At 37.5% G+C, this 21650-nt stretch overlaps 1 protein-coding gene across 1 annotated transcript; it reads right to left on the minus strand.

Moving 5' to 3' along the window:
• Window positions 1-17026: 17026 nt before the first annotated feature.
• Window positions 17027-20210, minus strand: LOC109015490 (IQ domain-containing protein IQM1-like). Its single transcript, XM_018997964.2, has 9 exons — window positions 19945-20210; window positions 19251-19713; window positions 19033-19147; window positions 18858-18923; window positions 18552-18640; window positions 18335-18422; window positions 17982-18212; window positions 17770-17871; window positions 17027-17676 (listed from the first exon to the last, which is right to left on the minus strand). The coding sequence occupies exons 2-9, from the start codon at window positions 19661-19663 to the stop codon at window positions 17296-17298; spliced, it is 1485 nt and encodes a 494-aa protein (XP_018853509.1). The 5' UTR covers window positions 19664-19713; window positions 19945-20210; the 3' UTR covers window positions 17027-17295.
• Window positions 20211-21650: the final 1440 nt, after the last annotated feature.

A 21650-nucleotide genomic window follows, 5' to 3' on the forward strand; every position in this document is an offset into this window, starting at 1 on the left:
ATCCTCCCAAATGTTCACCTGCTCTCCATTTCCCACCCTCCAAACCAACCCCTCCTTTAGTAACCCCAAGGAACCCCACATACTACTCCATATCTTTGATGGCCCATATCCTAGTTTAGCTTTCAACAGGTCAGTATGCTTGAAATACTTGTCCTTTAGCACCCTAGCAGCAACTGAGAATGGCATGTTCAACACTCTCCAACATTGTTTTGCAAGTAGTGCAGTATTAAAACTTTGTAGCTCTCTAAACCCCATCCCCCGCTCTGATTTTGCAATCCCCATCTTTGCCCAACTCTTCCATTGAATCATTCTCTCATTTTGCTGAGAACCCCACCAGAAGCTAGCCATTAAAACAACTATTTCTTTACACAATTTCACAGGTAGTTTAAACACATTCATGTCACCACTGCCTTTAACAAAACTTCTTTTCCAGAAGGTGAGAGGAAATGATTTTTTCAGTTGCTGATTTTGCTCCAAACTCTGTCCCTTATACCTCTAAAAGTATTGTATTGGGATTTCCCCACCATCACAGGTAAACCCAAGTATTTCTCGCAACAATTTTGAATCCCTACCCCTACATCCCTCCTAATCATTCTCCTTATATCATCCTTAGTATTTGAGCTGAAAAATAAAGAAGTTTTCTGCCTATTTAAACATTGCCTAGAAGCCCTCTCATAGATGTCTAGCAACTCTTTCATCTTCATCCATTCCTGCCAAGAGGCTTGGCCAAACACCAAACAATCATCTGCAAAAAGCAAATGTGTTACCCTTATCCCACCTCTAGCAACTGAGACTCCTCTTAATTCCCCCTTACTTTCAGCATGATTTATAAATGATTTATAAGGGTACTCAACCCCTCTTCACACAAAAGAAATAGGTAGAGAGATAGAGGGTCTCCCTGCCTTAAGCCTCGTGTTGGAACAAAAGTGTTACCAGGTTTCCCATTCACCAAAATAGGATATGAAATTGATTGCACACATTGCATGATAAGGGCCGCCCATTTTTCACCAAAACCCATTTTCACCATAACAGCCCTTAAGAAATCCCACTCAACTCTGTCATATGCTTTTGAGATATCGAGTTTCAAGGCCATAGTCCCCTTCTTTCCGTTCTTCTTAAGCTTCATGGAGTGGAGTATCTCATAAGCTGCAATTATATTATCTGTGATCAACCTCCCGGGTATAAAGGCACTTTGACTTAAAGAAATAACTTGATTCAACACTCCCTTGAGTCTATTGGCTAGTATCTTTACAATGATTTTATATAAAACATTGCAAAGACTAATAGGTCCAAAATCCCCAACATTAATAGGCTCCTTAATCTTTGGGATCAAAACCACATGAGTGTGATTCATAGATAGCTGATTCCCATCCCCTTTAAGAAAACTAAGCACAACCTCTATCACTTCCTCCCCTACAACCTTCCAATAATTTTGATAAAAAGCTGCCCCAAATCCATCTGGGCCAGGAGATTTCAGAGGACCAATCTGCTTCATAGCTACTTCCACTTCTTCTCTAGTAAATGCTCTTTGCAGACCATCATTCATTTCAGCTATAATACTACAATTCATTGCACCCAAACAGGTTTCAATGGCCTCACTTGATGGGGAAGTTGACTGGTATACCTGTTGATAATGGTTGTAGAAGGCCCTTTCAATTTCCTCTTGTTCTTCCCATTGCCTACCATTAGAATCCACCACATGTTTAATCAGATTTCTTTCCTTCTTTGTGAGGCATAAGCATGAAAAAACTTGGTGTTTTTATCACCAAGTTTATACCAGTTTTTTTTTGCCATTTGTCTCCATTTCAGGTTCTCTTGAGCTAATAAGATCCCCATCTGTTTTTGGAGCCCCTTTATCCTCTCAACATTGTCTGGCCCCTCATTGTCCTGTAGTAGCTTTATTTCCTCAGACAATTTTCCTAACTCCTTTCCTCGATTTTTTTCCTTAACTTTAGCCCACTCCTTTAATCTCCCACAACAATTTTTTAAGAGACCTTGCACCTTACTCAATGGATCATAGCTAGAACCCTGTGGACACCAACCCCCCCTCACCACCTCCTCACACTCCTCATCTCTTATCCAAGAAGCTTCAAAAAAGAAACTTCTTTCCCTCCTACCAGCCACAAATGGTGTTTCCCTAGCCTCAAGTATAATAGGTCTATGATCAGAACACAAAGCACTCAAGCTTTTAACTTTCACCCTTTTAAACATGTCCCTCCATCTATGATTAGCAACAAATCTGTCCAATCTCTCCTTGGTAAAGGTCTGATCCCCATGCTTATTACTCCATGTAAAAGGGCATCCTACATACCCTAAGTCAGAAAAGTTTTTTTCAGCTAAAACCTCTATGAATATACCCATTCCTTTCTCATCTCTCAGTTTACCCCCATTTTTCTCTTCTTGCCTTAATATCTCATTAAACTCCCCTCCAATGCACCAAGCCTCATCTGTTTTAGGACCCAATGAAGCTAATAACTCCCATGACAGCTTTCTTTTCGAGGCATCAGGATGCCCGTAGAACCTCGTAAAGTTCCACTTATTTTTACCTTCCTCTCCTCTAATAATACTGCTTATATGCCATTGAGAGTAATGTAATATTTCCATGTCAATACCTCTACCCCAAAACAATGCTAAACCTCCTTTTTTTTCCAATAGGCTCCACTACTAGACAACCCTCCATCTCCAATCTTCTTTTCAAACACTCCACCTTTCTTACCTTAATCATTACCTTCATTAGGAACACTACACTAGGCTTATTAACCTTTACAAGACTGCAAAGGTCTTGAACTGTTCGAGGGTTGTCCAACCCTCGACAGTTCCAGCTTAGGCAATTTATAATGATTGGCGGGGCTGACTAGTAGCCTCCGCCATAACTTCGATAACATCTAATTCCATTCTTCCCATTCTCTTTATTTTTTCCCCCCTCAGCATGCTCACCATCCATCCTTTCTTCGTGCTTTCTTTTGGACAAGACAGATTGACCCACCCCTTTGTTTCCCTCCCCTTTTGCTCTCCTTTTCCAGCTCCTTCGCTCTCCTCTCCCCCTCACCATCAGCCCCTCTTCATTTCCTTTTGTTTCTTGCACCACCAGTATTTCCCCTTTAGTTCCCTCAACGTTAGTTAGGTTATCACCAACTATTGAGGTATACCTAGCAGCCACTTGAATACAAACCTCCCCCTCCTTTGTGCCTTCCTCAATTCCCATGTTATGACTCCCCTCTCTACCCTTTCCTGACTCCCTTTCCACCTCACTCTGAATTTTTTCAAGCCCAACTGTTTGGATTTCCTCACTCTCCTCATTGTTTTCAGGTATGATACTCTCCTCTTCCTCATTGTCCATCTCTCTTCTCCCCTCCTCTATTCGTCCCCTCCCCACATTTTTGCTCTTAACCAGGGTCCAAATTGGCCTGACCCCCTTTTTCATTCACACACCCCTCTGTCCCGTGCACTATGCAACCACATTTTAGACATATCCTTGGTAATTTCTCATATTGGAAAGGAATCCGCATTTTCTTCCCTTGTAGATTAATAGTTCTCCCTCTTCCTAAACTCTTTCTAATATCCAGTTCTACCTTCACCCTCAAACTCTTCCCCCATGCTACCTCCCCCTCATGAACTTCCACCTCTGTTACTCTCCCCATGGACTCCCCTAACTTCACCCCCATTCTGCGGTTCATACAGTCTAAAGGGAGATTGAACATTTGAATCCAAAACCCCTGTTTAAAGAAATCCATCAAGTGGATTTGAGATTTCCCCTCATACGGCATTAAGGCAAACAGATGGTTGTCAAATAACCATGGACAACCCTTCATCACTTTCGCCCTATCTCTACGATTCGCAAACGTGATCACAAAACAATTATTGCCCAACTCTCGAAAAGTCAGAGGTAAACATACCTTCCATATCTTCTCCATGGTGCTCTTAATGACCCCCTTTCCTATTTTGCGTTCTGCAAAAATCTTCCCCAGTAGGCTCATCTCCCCCAAATCCTTCACATCCTCATTATCATTTGGGGAAATCTCGATGGGCTCACATTCCTCTTAAGCTAGTTTCAACTTCTCCCAAATATCCTCCAGTCCTTCCATACTCGTCCCTCTGTGTACCTCAGTAAACTAATACTATCTCAGTCTCTCCACCAGAGTGAAAAAAACCTAACCCAAACACCATCTAAATCGTTCACCCTCGAATCGCTTCTAGGAAGACGATGAGAGAGAAAACGGTTAGAGGAGATGACCTTTCATATAAGTTAAATAAAATAAAATAAGATGAAATGAAATGTAAATAATTTCCAAACAACTCTCAAGTAATTGTTGCAATCTATGGTATATATTTAATATTGAGGGAGTCGTCCACGTGATTGATGATGAAGATCGTGCAAAAAGGGAACACATTTAACGTGTTGAAAATGGAGGCGGCAATGTTAAACATTTCTCTTTGACTATTCTTACGTGGAAGTAGAAGTCATCGTGATCATGAATCATCATGAGAAATTAATTCGATGTTTGGGTGGATTTAATTAATGGCAGCCACCGAGAATTCGTCCCAAATTCACCTTTAAATATTTTGAATAAAATAATAATTTCATTAAAAAATACTTATTTAATTATCCAATAAAAAAATATGTCGGAACTTATTATCGGAACCCATTATAAGAATTCAAAACACTTAACATTTCCCTTTATTTAATATACAAATTACAATTGCAATGACCCATGCCTCTTCGCTTCCATTATCAATCCAATTATTTGAACAACGGAGAATCATATGGTGAACAATGGCTCGCCTATACTCCTTGGACTCAATTCGTTTATTAAAATATCAATTCACAAACTTGAAATTATGGTCGATTATTAAGCAATAACATTAGCATAAAATTCGACTCAATTACAATTCGAATTTCGAGCAAGTTTGAGATAGATTTTCTACAAATCAAGTCCAATTTAAACTAAAATTTATAGCTTGACCTTCATATGAGCTAAGCATTAGCCGAGACTATTTAATATTCGAGCTGAGTTTGGATAGTCTTTAATTCTTAGACTCGACTCGACTTGAATACAGCCTTAGGCTACATCTAGTATGTGTACAAAACTCAAGCTTAGACATCTTAGAATTCTTATTCCAATTATAGGATATAGAGTAGGAGGAAGATATATATAATATAAATCAATATTAAATGCTTAGTAAATGTCGAGAGACTCATTTTACATGTATATCACTTTTCTACTTAGGGCCTTCGATTTCCGGAATACTAAAATATTAGACAATGTACCATATTTTTGCATTCTTTAACTAATTAAGAAAATCCACGGTCAAGATTTTGTAAGATATCCCCATATTTGTCATCTGTACAAACTTTAGAATTAGAAGAATGTGCTATATATTTCGTGGGAAGATGTACTTCTCTCATGTTAAAAGGATTAAGGGTTACTGATTAGAGAAATTATGATTCGAATGATGACCAAAAATGGTAGACAACATTGTCAGCATAGTAGAAGAATAACAAACAAGGAACAAGCTAATGTCATCGAGAGTGGGTCCCGATGAAATTCTCCGGACAACTTTTTGTTTTTACTTATTATTATGAAGATATTTTTTAAAGAAAAAGTTAGTTTGCACATCAAATATTATCGTTCGAAAAAAAAAATATTTAATAATTAATGAAATCATTTTAAATATATTGATATATATTTTTTTATTTTTTAAAAATATTTAAATATATTAAAAAAATATGAATAGAAAAATAAAAAAAAGTTATAAAATATAACTATCGGTCAAATAAAGTTGTAAATTATTTAAAAAAATTTTTAAAAATATAAAAAAATAAATGAAACAAAGAAAGACATTTGGCGAGAATCATCTTCGAACTACACCCTCGATTAGCTAAGCACGACTAAACAAACAATAGTCAGTCTACAGAACCGGCCTACATCTCTAATAAATTTTTTATTCTTGGGCAAACATTGAAAATAGTGCATTATATTACAAAGATAGGGCCAAGCAAATGTTGCTGGACAAACATTCACGGTGGTCTAAATACAAACTTAGGGTCAAGTAAATGTTCAAGTATGAAATAGATGAAAGCACGTCGGCCTAATTGTTAGAAGAGATATGAATTGTACATGTTTCAAATAGACAATTCTAACACAAGATTATGTAAAAAAGTAAATCTCACATTGAAAAAGTGTAAAAAAAAATCATTATTTTTGTCAAGAACTCAATACTTTTGTATTTCAGTGACTTAAGTTTTACATTGACATTGGTCTAAATAAATAGATACAAGGAACAAATCTGTCTAAGGTAACTAATTAAGTATGCTATGCATTTAAAGTTACAAAATTAAAGGCTAATTATCCTAGAATCATGGTGGAGGAGATATTGTCTTGATTTTTGGAAGTGATATGTCAATATGCCCTCTCAAATTGGCACATGGAGGTCCGTAATGCCCAACTTGCATAGGAAATGGTGGAAGAGATCATGACCCAATGCTTTGGTGAAGATGTCAGTAACTTGCTCATGGGAGCTGGTGTGAACAGCAGTGAGGAGTCCAGACCGAATTTTATCACGAACAAGGTGACAATCAATCTCAATATGTTTAGTGCGCTCATGAAATACAGGATTGTGGGCAATGTGTAAAGCATACTGATTGTCACAATAGAGGCTGATAGGCTCGGGGTGAGAGACACCAAGATCAGTGAGGAGCTATTTCAACCAAGTGAAATCACAGGTGGTGACGGCCATGGCACGATATTCAGCTTTAGCGGAGGACCGGGCCACGGTAGTCTATTTTTTTGTACGCCAGGAGATGTGACTGGTGCTAAGCTAAACAAAGTAGCCTGTGGTAGAGCGACGAGTGGTGGGGCAACTGGCCTAGTCGGAATCAGTATATGCAGTAACATGAAGAGTGTTAGAGGAGGAAAAGAAAATGCCTTGTCCAGGACTGCCTTTGAGATAGCGAAGAACTCGAGTAGCAGCCTGCATGTGAGGATCACGAGGATAGTGCATGAATTGACTGAGAATGTTCACTGCAAAAACAATGTCAGGACGAGTGATAGTCAAGTATATGAGACGACCGACAAGGCAACGATAGGGAAAAGGATTTGAAAGAAGAGAGCCGTCGTGGTTGGTGAGCTTCAAGTTTATTTCCATGGGGAAGGAAGCGGTCCAAGCATCGAGTTGTCCACTACCAGATAAGATTTGAAGAGCATATTTGCATTGGTTGAGAAGGATGCCTTGAGGTGATTGAGTAACTTCGAGACCAAGAAAATATTTGAGAGGACCGAGATCTTTGGTTTTGAAGTGTGTGGAGAGAACACGTTTGAAGACTTCAATTTGTGAGCGATCATTGTCGGCCACTAGAATATCGTCGACATAGACAAGAACAAGAGTGACACTGGTAGATGTAACCAAGGTGAATAGAGAATGGTCGGCCTGAGACTGAGAAAAAGCTGCATCAAGAAGCACAGTAGTTAGTTTAAAAAACCAGTTGAGGGAGGCTTGTTTGAGGCCATAGAGGGATTTGTGGAGGCTACAAACGCGAGTCTCTCCTTTCGAACAATAGCCAGGAGGAGGAGTCATGTAGACTTCCTCATCAAGGTCGCCATGTAAGAAGGCTTTATTGACATGAAGTTGGTGAATGATCCGCTGGCGAGAAGCAGCAGTAGCCAACAAACACCGAACGGTAGTCATTTTGGCTACAGGAGCAAAAGTCTCATGATAGTCGAGACCTTCAACTTGGGTATAGCCTTTGGCGACTAACCGAGTTTTGTATCTTTCGACAGAGCCATCTTCTTTGAGCTTGGTTTTGAACACCCATTTGCAGCCAATGGGTTTCTTTCCAGGGGGAAGGGACTCAAGCTTCCAAGTGGAATTATCTTCAAGAGCATGAAGTTCAGCAGACATGGTGTCACGCCAATGGGCATGACGAGTAGCAGCGGAATAAGAGGTAGGGTAAGCAGAAACAGTGAGAACATTTTAAAAAATAAGATGAGAAGGTGAGAAACTAGAATAAGAAAGAAAAGCAAATAGAGGGTGAGCAGTACCTGAGGTCGATGCAGCATGTGAGGATGCAGTGGGCTCGGTGTGTATGGTCGGGCATATATAGTCCTAAAGATATGCAGGTCGAGTAGTGGCGCGATGAGGACGAGAAGGAGGAGGAGGAGGGGGAGAAGGAGAAAGAGGAGAAGGAGAGGAGTCAGCAATAGTAGAGGTAGTAGGAGAGGGTGGTAAGATGGGTTCAGGGACGGGGAGAGGAAAAATAGGAAGAGATGTAGGTGAAGGGGGAGAAACATCCTGGAAAGGAAACTAATGTTCATGAAAAGTGACATCACGAGAATAAAAAACAACCTGAGTGTTGAGATTATAGAGTTTGTATGCTTTATGGGTGCTAGGATAACCGATGAATATACACTTAGAGGCAAGGGGAGAAAATTTGTCACGTGAAGCATGGAGAGTTTGGGCATAACAAAGGCAGCCAAAAACGCGTAAATGGGTATAGGTTGGAGGGATATCAAAGAGAAGTTTAAAAGGAGATTTATTTTGAAAAAGTTGACTGGGGGTGCGATTGATGAGATAGGCAACGATGAGTACACATTCACCCCAAAATTTCAAGGGTAAGTGAGCTTGAAAACGCAGACTATGAGCAACATTCAGGAGGTGCCGATGTTTACGTTCCGCAATGCCGTTTTGTTGTGGAGTTTCAACACAAGTATGTTCATGAAGAATGCCATGATCATGAAGATAATTTTGAAATTTGTGGGAAAGAAATTCTTGACCATTATCAGTTCTAATAATTTTAACCGTGGTCTCGAATTGATTTTTGATAAGGGCAAAAAAATGCATGAGATAAGTGTATGCTTCAGATTTATAGCGCATGAGATAGACCCAAGTAGTGCGAGAGAAATCATCAACAATGGTAAGAAAATAATGAGCACCACAAATAGAAGAAATATGATAGCCACCCCAGATATCGCAAAAAATTCTATTAAAAATCATAGTACTTTTATTAGCAGAAATGGGAAAAGGTAGTCTAGTGTGCTTAGAACGAGCACAAATATCACAATCAGAGATAACACATGGATTATTGAAAAGACTAGGAATAACTAAGCGGGAAGGGTGACCTAGGCGTTGGTGCCATAAGATCTTATTAGCAGTGGTCTTAGTGGAAAAGGCAGTAATGGGTTAGGGCCGATACACATAAAGTCCATTGCAAAGCTCACCCGCTCCAATCAGCCTTGTCGACCGTGGGTCCTGAAAAGAAACAGTAGAAGAGGAAAAAGAAATAATGCAAGAATTAGTATTTGTGAGTTTGGGATAAAAAAGGAGAGTAAATAAGAAATGAGGGACAAAAAAAACATTATGTAAAATGAGGTGTTCGGTCAAATGGCAAGTGCCGACACCCTCAATGTGTATTTTATGCCCATTTGGTAAAGTGACCTGTTGGTCATGAGAGAGGGGAGACAGGGTAGAGAAGAGGCGTCGGCCATGGCAGAGGTGGTCGGTGGCACCACTATCTACCACCCAATCGGAGTGGCTGTCAAAGGGAAGGGGAGAAAAGACATTACCCATGAAGTTTGCAGGTGGAGGACTCGGTTGAAGCAGATCAAGGAGTTTTTGATACATATCATGGGTCAGACTAGGAAGTGGGGAAGAGGTGGAAACTTGATGGGCCATCGGCGCCGAGTTCGGTAGTGGTTTGCCAGAAGAGACAGCTGCGGTTTGCCATGAGTGTTGCGACCTGCTGGGTACCCGATTACAAGCCAACAACGGTCACGAGATTGACCAACTTTGCCACAGAAGGTGCACTGTAGGGGCTGTTTTGTGGGTCCACCGGAGTGAGCAGCAAGGATGTGGGCATCCGTTGATGGTGGCCTGAGATGGAGAAGACGTTGTTGCTCCTCCTGAAAAGAACGGAAAAAAATTTTGTGATGGGAGGAAGAGTTTCCATGGCTAAGATTTGGGTTTTGAGTTGGGAAAAAGAATCATTGAGGCCAAGGAGAAATTGGTAAACTCTCTCATCTTCAGCTTGTTGCTTCAATTGTTTGAGGTCGTTGGTTTGTTGTAAGTGATTGAGTGCATCCCAAATCTGTTTGATTTGGTTGTAGTAATCATGGACAGAGTGATTGTGTTGATGTAGGGAGGATAGCTGGCACTTGAGATGATAAATTCTGGCATTATTGCCCAGGCAAAATCAGGACTGGAGATCCAGCCATACAGTTTGGGGATTAGTATGAAATTCAAGGGAGTTGGCTATGGAGGGACTGATGGAATTTAGGAGCCAGGTAAGGACCATGTCTTTAGTTTGGTTCCATTGTCTATAATTTGGAGAAGTAGTTTCGGGTGGGATAAGAGTGCCATCGACAAAAACTAGTTTGTTCTTGGCGTTAAGGGGATGGGTCATGGCTTTTTGCCATTTGGAAAAATTGTCACCGATGAGAAGACCGGAAACAAGGATGAGGCTAGGAGAGTCAGAGGGATGAAGGATATATGGAGAGAGAATAGTGGAAGAGGAAGAGGAAGACATGGGGGTCATAGGTAGGATAGGGATTGTATTTTAGGCTAATACTATGTTAAGAACTCAATACTTTTGTATTTCAGTGACTTAATTTTTACATTGAGATTGGTCTAAATAAATAGATACAAGGAACAAATCCGACTAAGGTAACTAATTAATTATGATATGAGTTTACAGTTACAAAATTAAAGGCTAATTATCCTAGAATCATGGTGGAGGAGATCTTGGCTTGATTTATGGAAGTGATCTGTCAATACTTTGTTTAGTGAAACTCACTTTTTTAAAAAGATCTATACAAAACTTATCTATTTGAAACTTGTACCTATCATTAGTCTAAAAAGAAGGTTCTTTTGGCTCTATTGTGTGCGAAAAAGTTGGCACATTGATGTATCTCTTATAAAATTATCGTGATGCTAAAATGGGAAGCAATATGGGCAACATGGACTGCGTCCAAGTTTTACCATCCTTACATTCAACAAATCTTGAATATCATTTTCATGAAGACTGGACCAAAATGAATTGAAAAATACATGTTTTGTTAGCCAAGTAATCAAGGCAACATCTTTGACTCCATAGTTTAGTGGGAGAGCTGATACAACTATATATCAAGAAGACAAAAGGACAAATCAACGAAGGCACCAAGAAAGTGAAAAAGCAAGGTACGTATGCTGGATAATGAAGTGGATCCCTTGTTACAACTCATAATTTCTAGGCCTAAAAAATGTTTTTAACAAGTTATTAATTAAGCCCTTACAATAAATTAAAAAACAAGTACATACCAATTAACTACATTGCTAATTTACCCATTAATACTTGGTAGTCTTGGGTGATAAATTTGGCAACCTATTTCTTTTGCTTTCCATATTGGATAATTTTACCCAACGGAAGCCTAAGGTGCGGTTGGTTTCAGAGTTGAGATGAAACCATCTCAACTTACTTTATACGGAGAGATACTCTCATATCCAAACGCTTTGTTTCACTTTATGAGATTGAAAACTATCTCACTTCACTAACGACAAAATGGCCTGTCATCCTGAAGCATTTGCAGATGAAAAGACAACAGGAGTGAGACCACACAGCTCCAATCTCTGGGTTTTTCAAACCCCTCCCCTCACTGGAACCATTAATGCACCTTACATCCGTCTGTCATGGTGCAGTGCCATGGATTGGACCACCGCGCATGGATGCTCGCAATGGTGGAGTCCACTGAGCGGGCAAGAAGCTTGACTGGTGTGGTGAGGTGAGAAAATGACCATGGTGGCAAGTAAGCATGTTGTGAATGAGGAAGTGTGGCGATGAGATGGTGTGGCGAGGGCTTTCCATGACTGAGGATCACCTTGGCCACTTCGTGGGAAAAAAGCTCGTGGCTGAGGGAGGGTGGCAAGATCCTCCATCCTTGGGTGAGAAGCTCATGGCCAAGCGACTATTGTTGTCCATCACAGAATTGGGCAAGGACCTATTGGGCCAAGGAGGCTTCCTGTCACACCGAGGAGCTTGTGGCAAGGTCCACAACCGGGCAACTCGTTCCGTGGTTGGGATCTAGAGTCCATTGTTGTGTGATCGGTGGGGAAGGTCCCACCGGCACTTTCTGTTGTTGGAGACCATCACATCGGCAATAGAAAACGTTGGCATGTCCATTTGTAGCCCCTAGTAGCCTCAGTAGGCCGTGGGAAGTTGGCGGTGACTACATGGCCTGAGAAGCCTGGGCGGTCGACAGACACGTTGCCAATGAAAAAAATAGCCGGTCATCCTGGTGTTGGCCAGTGGTGACCTTGCTCGCCCACGGACGCCACGAGTAGGGCCCCTTTGGGTGCACGACAATGTGTACCCATTGCTAACCGTGAGCCTCACGGATGCACTCTATGTTCTTGGCTATTGTGACTCGGGGCCACGGCGAGCACGACCTCCATGGATCAGTGACCATTCCTACTATGTCAGAAGGCACCAAGCTCACGAGCTGCTGGCAGCCAAACCGAGCTCACAGTTGGAGGTCGTGAGCCACATGGGTGCACGTAACCCATATTCCACTGTGCATGCCATTCATAGTGGGTGCATGTGCTACGTGCACAGCGGAAAGTTAATTTATAAATTACTATTACTTATTTGTGGGACCTATATCTTTCAAGTTACTTATTACAAATACTATGCAATAATTAGTGGGACCCACATCTATTAAATCTCAAAAAAATTAAAACTATCTCATCTTACTTCTTAATCCAAGCACACAAAATTTTCAAAAACCATCTCATCTCATCTCAACTCAACAATCTCACTACTATTTATAAGCCATCTTAACTCATCTCATCTCATTTCACTATTCAAACGGGGCATCGACACAAAATGAGATGTGTGAGATGCAAAAACTATATTCTTATAAAACAGTGTGACCCACCATCTTAGGAGTGTGGAACTCTTGAATTTGAGCTATTATAGTTGAGTTCTCAATGACGGAAGTTCTCCATTATTAGAAAGAAAAATGCATGACAAAAATCCTTTGCATCATATGTAAATTCATTTGTTTTCATATATGAGATGAGATGAGATGAGTTAAGATTAAAGTTAAAAAGTTGAATAAAATATTGTTAGAATATATTTTTTAACATTATTTTTGTTTTGAGATATAAAAAAATTGAATTGTTTATTTTATTTTGTGTGAGGATTTGAGAAATTTGTAATGATGAGATGAGAGGATTTTAAAGTTTTGGATTTTAGTCTTGAAAGCAAACCAGGTTATTTGAACTGGGTTAAAGTTTATATATTTATGACCTCAGAAGTGATCAACTCAAATGGCTTGACACGAAATGTCATACCTAATTTTTATGATATGAGCCCTTATATTTGTGTTTTATTATTTTGTTGTGCAACTTTATGTAATGTTTGTCCTACCTTATACTTTATGGCCAGGGTGATAATATATGACACAACTAGTAAACTCAACACGAACATGATACAACGAAATAAGTGGGTTTGAGTTTTGATATATATGGATTTGGGTTAAAACAAGATGACCCGATAAGATACGATTAATAAACGGATCAATTGTGAGTCAATCAGCGAAGCTCGCAATCAACCCATATAACTTGAATAAGCTCTATTATAGAATTCTACAAGCACTTAGTTTAATATGATTTTATTGTTATTGAGATATAATATTAATATTAGTATTTGACTATGATAATAACCTAATTTTATATAATTTGACTAATTTAAATAAAGTATTATCATACTTATATCATGCTAATTCTTGTATTTTTATTAGTTTTAAAATATTTATTTTTCTTACTTAAATTTAAATTCTATTTAATTTTAATGAAAGAATTGGATTTGTGGAGGAATTGTTAAGGCTAGCTAATCTTGTGGTTGATGTGCTGCCAACAGATAAACATCTATTGGGAATAAAGAGTAGCATATGGTTAATTATTATATGGATAAGCAGATACAAGGAAACTAATGCCTGGTTTAGATTCAATAATCACTTCAACTCATTTTAACTCATCTAATCATTACAATCTTCCCAAATTTTCACACAAAATATAATAAACAATTCAACTTTTTCAAATCTCAAAATAATAATAATATTAAAAAATAATATTTTAACAATATTTCATTCAACTTTTATCTCAACTCATCTCATCTCAACTCACTATCCAAATCGCACTTAAGAAATAAGGCATACATATTGAGGTTAGAGTTTCCAAGCAATTTTAATAAAAGGTCGCATTTTAAGGTAGTTGTCTGAGCAATGAAAAGATAGAAATAATCTTACACAATATCTTACCGAGCATCCCATCAAAACTTGAGCATATGATTGCTAACCAAAGTTTCCCAAGTCCCCCAGTTTTCATTCATTAACCTGTGTACCACGTTCTCTCCTAAAAATGGCTATTCACACACCCTGACTCCCTTTGTCACACTGCAAGTAACGAATATGGGTGTGACTTCATTGAGCAATGCTTGGCTTCGCGCCCTTTACTTGACCATAGTGTTCTCTAGCCTCTGCCAACAAAGAGCAACGATGTTGACCCGAGTGTTACCATTTCGCTCAAACCTATTGTTCACTCAGCGACAATCCATGAGACGTTACTCAATTCTTATACACTTTCAAGTAATTAGAGGAGCTCCATTAGGATAATGTCACATCTCGACTTGGGGTTGTGATTCACACATATAACCATATGCTCCTCTTTTGTTTAAAAACAACAAGCATACACTTTACAAAAATATAATATCTTGTTTTAAGAAAAAGAGCAATACAATCTAAAAAGACGAGCCTTTACATGGAGATAATTCCCCAAAATAATGTACAAACCATGGTAAAGAATTGGCTAGCAACTGAGTGAGGTAGAATCAGAGAGTCCATGTAATGGCCCTTTACCCAGGATGTAATAACCAAACGAAACAAACAACAGTAGTCCCAAAAACAATGTTGCGGACACATCAGATTGTCATCCATGTAATCCAAAGACAGAGGCCCAACTTATATTTTCTCTTTTACCAGATTGAGACGATAAGCTTAACGAACAGATTGCATGCATATGACACAATCATTTTTCATCCATTGTAGGAGCTATCAAAGAGGATACTTACCTCGAGTACTGACATTTATTGGCCGATCGTTGATGCTCCGAACTCCAAACCCAGTTTGCTGCTACTATCCTGGCACGTGAGTCTGGAACTTCTCGAAGTGGAGGGTGCTTTTTGGGTTGAACGAGGGAGTGTGTGTGTGTGTGTGAGACACTACAAGAAAAAGGGGCTTTTGTGGCCATTTAATTATGGCAAAAAGACTATTTGTGACTAAAACAGACTCATTTTAACTATAAATAGTCATTTCGCTAAAATTAACTTGCCACAAATAAGCACTTTTCTTGTAGTGAGAGAGAGAGATGGAAGGAGAAGGAGATTTCGGTTCTCTGAGAAAGAGAGAGGCATCAATCAACGAGAAGATGGGGTGAAATGGTACGGCTTAAGCTCTAAGGGTTACAAATTTCTTCTCTGGGTGGGTTTAGGACAGATGAGAGAGAGAGAGAGAGAGAGAGAGAGAGAGAGAGAGAGATTTTGCATTTTATTTATCTTAGTTTGTGTAGATATTTCCTCAAATTTAATTGATACATTTAGTTATTTGACTTGGGTTAAAGTTGATTTATTCATGATCTCAGAATCGACCAACTCAAATGATCGACATGAAATGTCACCTCTAATTTTTACGATATGAGCTTTTAATTTATATTTGTGTTTTTTTTTTTTTTTTGCAACTTTATGTAATGTCTCCCCTACCTTGTACTCTAGGGGTAACAATATAAGATACAATCTGTGAATTCAATACAAACACTACACGAAATAAGTGGATTTGAGTTTGATATAAATGACTTTGGATCAAAACAGGTTGACTCGATAAGTCGTGGTTAATAAACGGATCAGCTGTTGGACAACCAGAGAAACCTGCAATCAACCGATATAATACAAAAAATTATATTATCAAATTCTATAAATGTTTAATTTTGTATTCCTTTATTGTTGTTGGGATGTAATTTTAATATTATTAAGACTTCTTAATTATTTTATGGAAGTATGAATTTTCTTATAAATTATTGGCTTGAATATTGATCAAAATATATTTTATCATGAATCCAATTGTAATTGTGAATCATTTATATAGTTATCCATGTATTATATTATATTTGAAATTATATTAATTTGGTCAAAATATAGGTCAAGTCAACATATTTATATGAAATAGGTTGAAATATATTGAAACGAGAAAAATAGGCCGTGTTCAAGTTAACTTAATAAAAATGAATTATTAAAGTATTGGTATTGAACTCATCAAATAAGTGTCATCTTTAAAATTTGAAGAATTTGTGTTTAAAATCACTGCATTGGACTCAGCATACACTAAAATCTTCAACTTTGAGTTACAGTACATTTAAGTTCATCTTCAAATTTGAAGATTAACTGTTCACACTCTATAACCATTGTTTTATTTACTTAAATTATTGTTTCTCAATTTTGAGCTACAATATATTTAAGTTGAGAAACAATAATTTAAGTATCAAATTAATTATTAATTAACATATAGTTAATGTAATTGTAAAATATGAAAAAAATAAATTAAAATATTATTATTAAAAAATAATATTATATTATTATTTTGACTAATCCAATATTAGATAATAACTAGGGAGATTTTGAATTTATGAAAAACATGTATTTTTTTATCAAATTTTAAAAATAAATTTGATAAAACCAATACCAATGCTCTTAAACAGTTTTTATGTGGATTGGGTTGTACCACTTGTTATTTATATAGGTCGTGTTAAAGTTTAAGGTATAATCCGTTTAATTAAACGGGTTGATCCATATAATTTAGTAATCATGATTTGACAATACGACCATCAACGTGAATTTCCACTCATATTGTACTATTTTTTTATTATGAAAAAGAATATTGCCTTTTGTTCATGGAAACAAACATTGGAATAGGAAAAGAAAACAAGAGTAAAGAATGGAGAACAATAATAGAATAAAATATATTTTATAACCTCAACTTTCAGTTTACAAGAAAGAATAATGAAACCCAATGAACCAGAATTGGGAGGTAAAAAGAAACATATTTGGGCCACTTAAGCCATCTAAAAAATGAATCAATAAATAGTGAGAAGGAAAATAAATTTGACATTAAAATCATGCAGGGGAAAAAAAAAAGAGTTGGCCCCTTTGTCCCCCTCATTTGAAGTGTTGTTACTGGATCAAGTGCTCTTGAGCCACTTCCCCTTCGGTGAATTGGCTTAGTTAGCTGCAGGAATAGGGGTCCGGGGACTCATTGGGAGGCCCATGGATGCAAGCCTAGGGGACATCCTAACCTTTGGGCTAGGCCGTGGGGAAGGAATTGGACCGTATTTGTGGAAAGGTCCAGAAGGCAGCTTTGGTGATAGGTTAACTTGTTCTAGTGCTCTCGATTGTAACTCTGTAGGGTAGTCACGGACACACCCAATGCGGGGTCCAACCCCTGTTGTCCAGTTGCAAGACAAGGGCTTGGCTGAGGCGAAAACTGGGTTTGTCTTTGTATCCTCTGATTGCATAGATTTAGCACGACCCATAAATGATTCTGGGTTTGGCTCTTCACCAGTGACCTTATATGATATACTGTCATCATCGATTGCACATCTCTGTAGATGAAAATTGTTGTAGAGATCAGAATCAAGCATATCATAATTTATGTATTTGTTGAGGTTAAAGGCAAAGAAATTAAGAATAAGTACCTTTACATTCGTGAGATCTACTTGGTTATCTTCAAGAAAGATAATGAATTCCCGGAAGTTCTCTTCTGTAGGGTGATAATGACCACTGTATGGCCAAATAGCCTGAAATATTACGTTAAATGGTTAAAATTACATATAATGTACATAGAATTAGTTCAACAAGCTGTTAACAAATACAGACATATGCGCGCGCGCATGCATGAAAATTGTACCTCAAGACCCCCATCGTGGGCCACTAATCTTCCAGCTGCCGTTGTGGCACCGCCGGACAGAAAGCTCGAATGTTGAAACACACCCTTCTTCTTCTGACCCACATACAAAGCTCTTGTTGTACTGAGAACGAATATCCACTTAGATCCTTCCACGGTTTCCAGGAGCAGTCCACTTTGTCTGTAAACAAGCTTCCCATTTTCAACTATTACTTCATATGCTTCCCTTTCTTTCTGAAATGCCAACATCAAAAAGGATATTGCACGCCTACATCAGTGACATATTTTGTTTGATTTGACATATATATGCGTTAGAGAATGAAACTACAGGTTGTTTTAGAAATAGATCAACTTACTGGTCCAAGATACTTGATGCATTGGCGTTGCAGAACAGTCCTCGGGCATTTCTCTAGGTTTATTTCTTTTCCATCTCCAACATCCAGCCTTCATTTCATAAATCAGCATGTTAATAGAATCAAGGCATAAGATTCCAAATCTCTCTATTCTTTCCAACAGTCAGGCATCAACCAAACAGAGTAAACAAAGGAAGGGGTTTCTAAAAGAACTACTTACCAATAGAAGAATGGTTGAGTGCTTTCACTTTTGAACCAGACATCATAGTACAAGTGGAGGTTGTGCCCATACCTATGGCGTGGGTCAATCTGCAGAAAAGATAAAAACAAAAGGAGTCTGATTAATGTCATGGACCCATGGGGCAAGTTCAAGTCAATTTTGATAACAATAATGTATCCAAGTCTCAATGAAACTTTCCCATTTTGATATTTGCTTTATACAGCATCAAAATCAAAATGGCATCATGATCAATGAATCTCAATTTTGATTTTGGGTAAAAGCAACTAAAAGAGTTTGAGAACTTACAGCTTCAAGCCAGTGTTGCAGAGCTAGTTTTTGAGCTTTCTCATCCTTGGACAAGCCCTTTCCAACCTATAATCAGTAATTCTTCTTAATCAGTATCCTAACAATGATCCAATAGATTAAGAAGATATAAAATAATATTATGCAGAAGCTTGGGATTTTAGTGGTGTATATGCACCTTGGCGGCTCTAGTCCTTGCCCTCGCCCACCGTGAAACAGCAGTTTCTGGTTTCTCAACATTGAAGAATGACACAGAACTACGCCTTAGAGCAGCAAAGTCCAATGCTTTCCACCTACATTATATGAAGCAATCGATTCATCAAACCAAGCTCTCAAAACTCAGGATCAAAGAAACATCTAAATTCACATGTTTAGATAACGCTGAGATAGACTAACCATAGCTCCTCCACAACCACGGCACAATCTGCAAGGTTTCTTCGAGTCCTGTAACTTTTGTAGACTTTTTGGAGCTTAACCGCAGCAGCATCGAGCTCACTTTTGGGTCTCGGAGAAGAAAATACTGCCTGTTCTGGCAGAGAAAGTGTTGGAATTGGTTTGTGTTTCAATCCATTGCAGTTAATACCTATATTCTCCTCGTCTTGAACAAGACTCTTGAATGAAAGACTAGTTTCGAGAACAACATTTTCGGGTTTGCAATCGCTTAAGCGGCTTAAATGATTAGTTCTCGTATTATTACAACAACCCGACAGGCTCAAGGTTTCTGAAACAGTTTTCTTAAAGCTGTCTGTTCTCAAAGTCGCACGTCCACATTTATTGGGGCTCAAACTGATGTTGTAGGCCAAACCCATAGATTTACAAGCACCAAAGAAACTCAATATGTTGGAAGGAAAATGAACGCCTGCCCAAAATGATTAAGACATTCATATTAGCCCCCAGAGAATGAGATTATACAAATAAAGAAAAATAGTACAAGGAATCATGTTCATGCCTCAGGAAGGCAAAGAGAGAAAGAAGAAACAGACAGAGAAGAAAGAGGCAAAACTGCTGCTCTTGTGCCATCAAAAGCACAACAGCACCAAAAACTAAAACAGATATGAAAATCCACTATGAAGAGTAATGATAAATTTACCTGCAAAATAGGGTATCAAAGATGTCCTCGTTCTTTCAGTCCCAACGGAATTCTAAATGGATGAATCAACCAACAACCCACCCTACGTACAAGCTAGATGAGTATGACTCTTGAGTCTTTGATCAGTTAAGGTTGCCTGGCTTGGCTTATATATACCTTAAAGGGAAACAAGATTTCCAGTAGTTGACGTTCAAACAACGCGTTTACAACTAGTAAAAGAAGCTAATTTGGTTCAAAACCACGACTGGTTGATTTGATGAATTCAAAGTTTGTCATTCTGGGTACGCTTTTGAAGGTGGGGAACTATTTTTATAAGGGTCGTGTAACGTGTTCTCATTTCCCCAGAGTACGGACTATAGCGCCAACATATGAGTTCTATGAAGATGACACTGGTTTGTAAACTATTCTCAACTCATCTCAACTCATTATTATAATTTTTTTAAATTTTAACATAAAATATAATAAATAATTCAACCTTTTCAAATCTCAAAATAATAATAATATTAAAAAATAATATTTTATCAATATTTTATCATCTCAACTCAACTCAACTCAACTCAACTAACTTCAACATTCAAACTCATCCTCAAAGAGAAAGAGAAAGAGATGGACGGTCAAAGAAAGTAACCCTTGCGGGCTTCCATGAAAAACACGAATCTCCAGGACTTGGGATTTCCTCCTGTGTGCATCTCATCAGCATTCAGCAGTCAACAAGTCTTGGGTAATGGCTTTGGTCACGCACGCACGCAGGCACGCGCCTCTTGGAACTTCGGCAGCTTTTTGTTGCATACTGTTGTGGCGCGTTTCTGCGTGTTTTCTCATCTCACATTTCTTTATGGACCTTTCTGTCAGCAGAGACAGAGACAGAGACAGACAGAGTTACTACGTATAGTGTCTCTTGACTCTTCCATTTCTGTACAGTGAAATGTGCATTATCATGTCGAATTTTGTGATTAATTTAATTTAAAAGTTAAATAAAATATCATTTTTTAATATTATTATTATTATTTTAAAATTTTAAAAATTAAAATTATTTATTATATGTTATATAAAAATTTTAAAAATTATAATAATTAAATAAAAAAAATTAAGATGATTTGAGACAATCTTTATATCCAAACAATTCAGAAATGTTGTTTGAAGAGTTACGTATTCTCAAGATCTCTCATAATTTTTTTTTATAAATATTATTGAAATATAAAAGATTTTATAAATTTCAAATTTTCATTACAGTTAACTTGCAAACAAAACATTAAAAAAATATATATATACAAAATTTTCAAGTTTTAAAATAAAAATTATATTGAAATAATTTTTTTAACTTTATAATATTTTTACTCAATTTTTTTCTTAATTTTTCTAAAATCTAATAAAATATTTTAATTCAAATCATTTCACTACTATTCATAAATTATTTTACTAGTATTAACATAATTCTCATATCATCTTATCTCATTACCCAAATATGCCTTAGATTTTCTAAGATATTCTAAAAAAATTTCATAATTTTCTTCTCATACAACACTTAAAAAATAAAACTTTTTGATATAATCAATACTTAATCATTATCTAAGTACAAAACTCAATATAATTTTTTTAAACTTTTAAACAAAACATAAAAAAAAAAAATACAAATTTTTCAAATTTTAAGTTAAAAATTATATTCAAATAATTTTTTAATATTTTTATTTAAATTCTTTTGTCTC

Source organism: Juglans regia, chromosome 10 (assembly GCF_001411555.2).
Source record: "Juglans regia cultivar Chandler chromosome 10, Walnut 2.0, whole genome shotgun sequence".
In the NCBI taxonomy this organism is placed as follows: domain Eukaryota; kingdom Viridiplantae; phylum Streptophyta; class Magnoliopsida; order Fagales; family Juglandaceae; genus Juglans; species Juglans regia.

Coding starts and splice junctions, on each gene's coding strand:
- LOC109015490 (XM_018997964.2), bottom strand. CDS start 19,663: ATGGGTTTGGCCTACAACATCAGTTTGAGCCCCAATAAATGTGGACGT. Junction 19,148..19,250: donor GTGGTTGTGGAGGAGCTATG/GTTAGTCTATCT, acceptor CATATAATGTAG/GTGGAAAGCATTGGACTTTG. Junction 18,213..18,334: donor GCATCAAGTATCTTGGACCA/GTAAGTTGATCT, acceptor TTGGCATTTCAG/AAAGAAAGGGAAGCATATGA.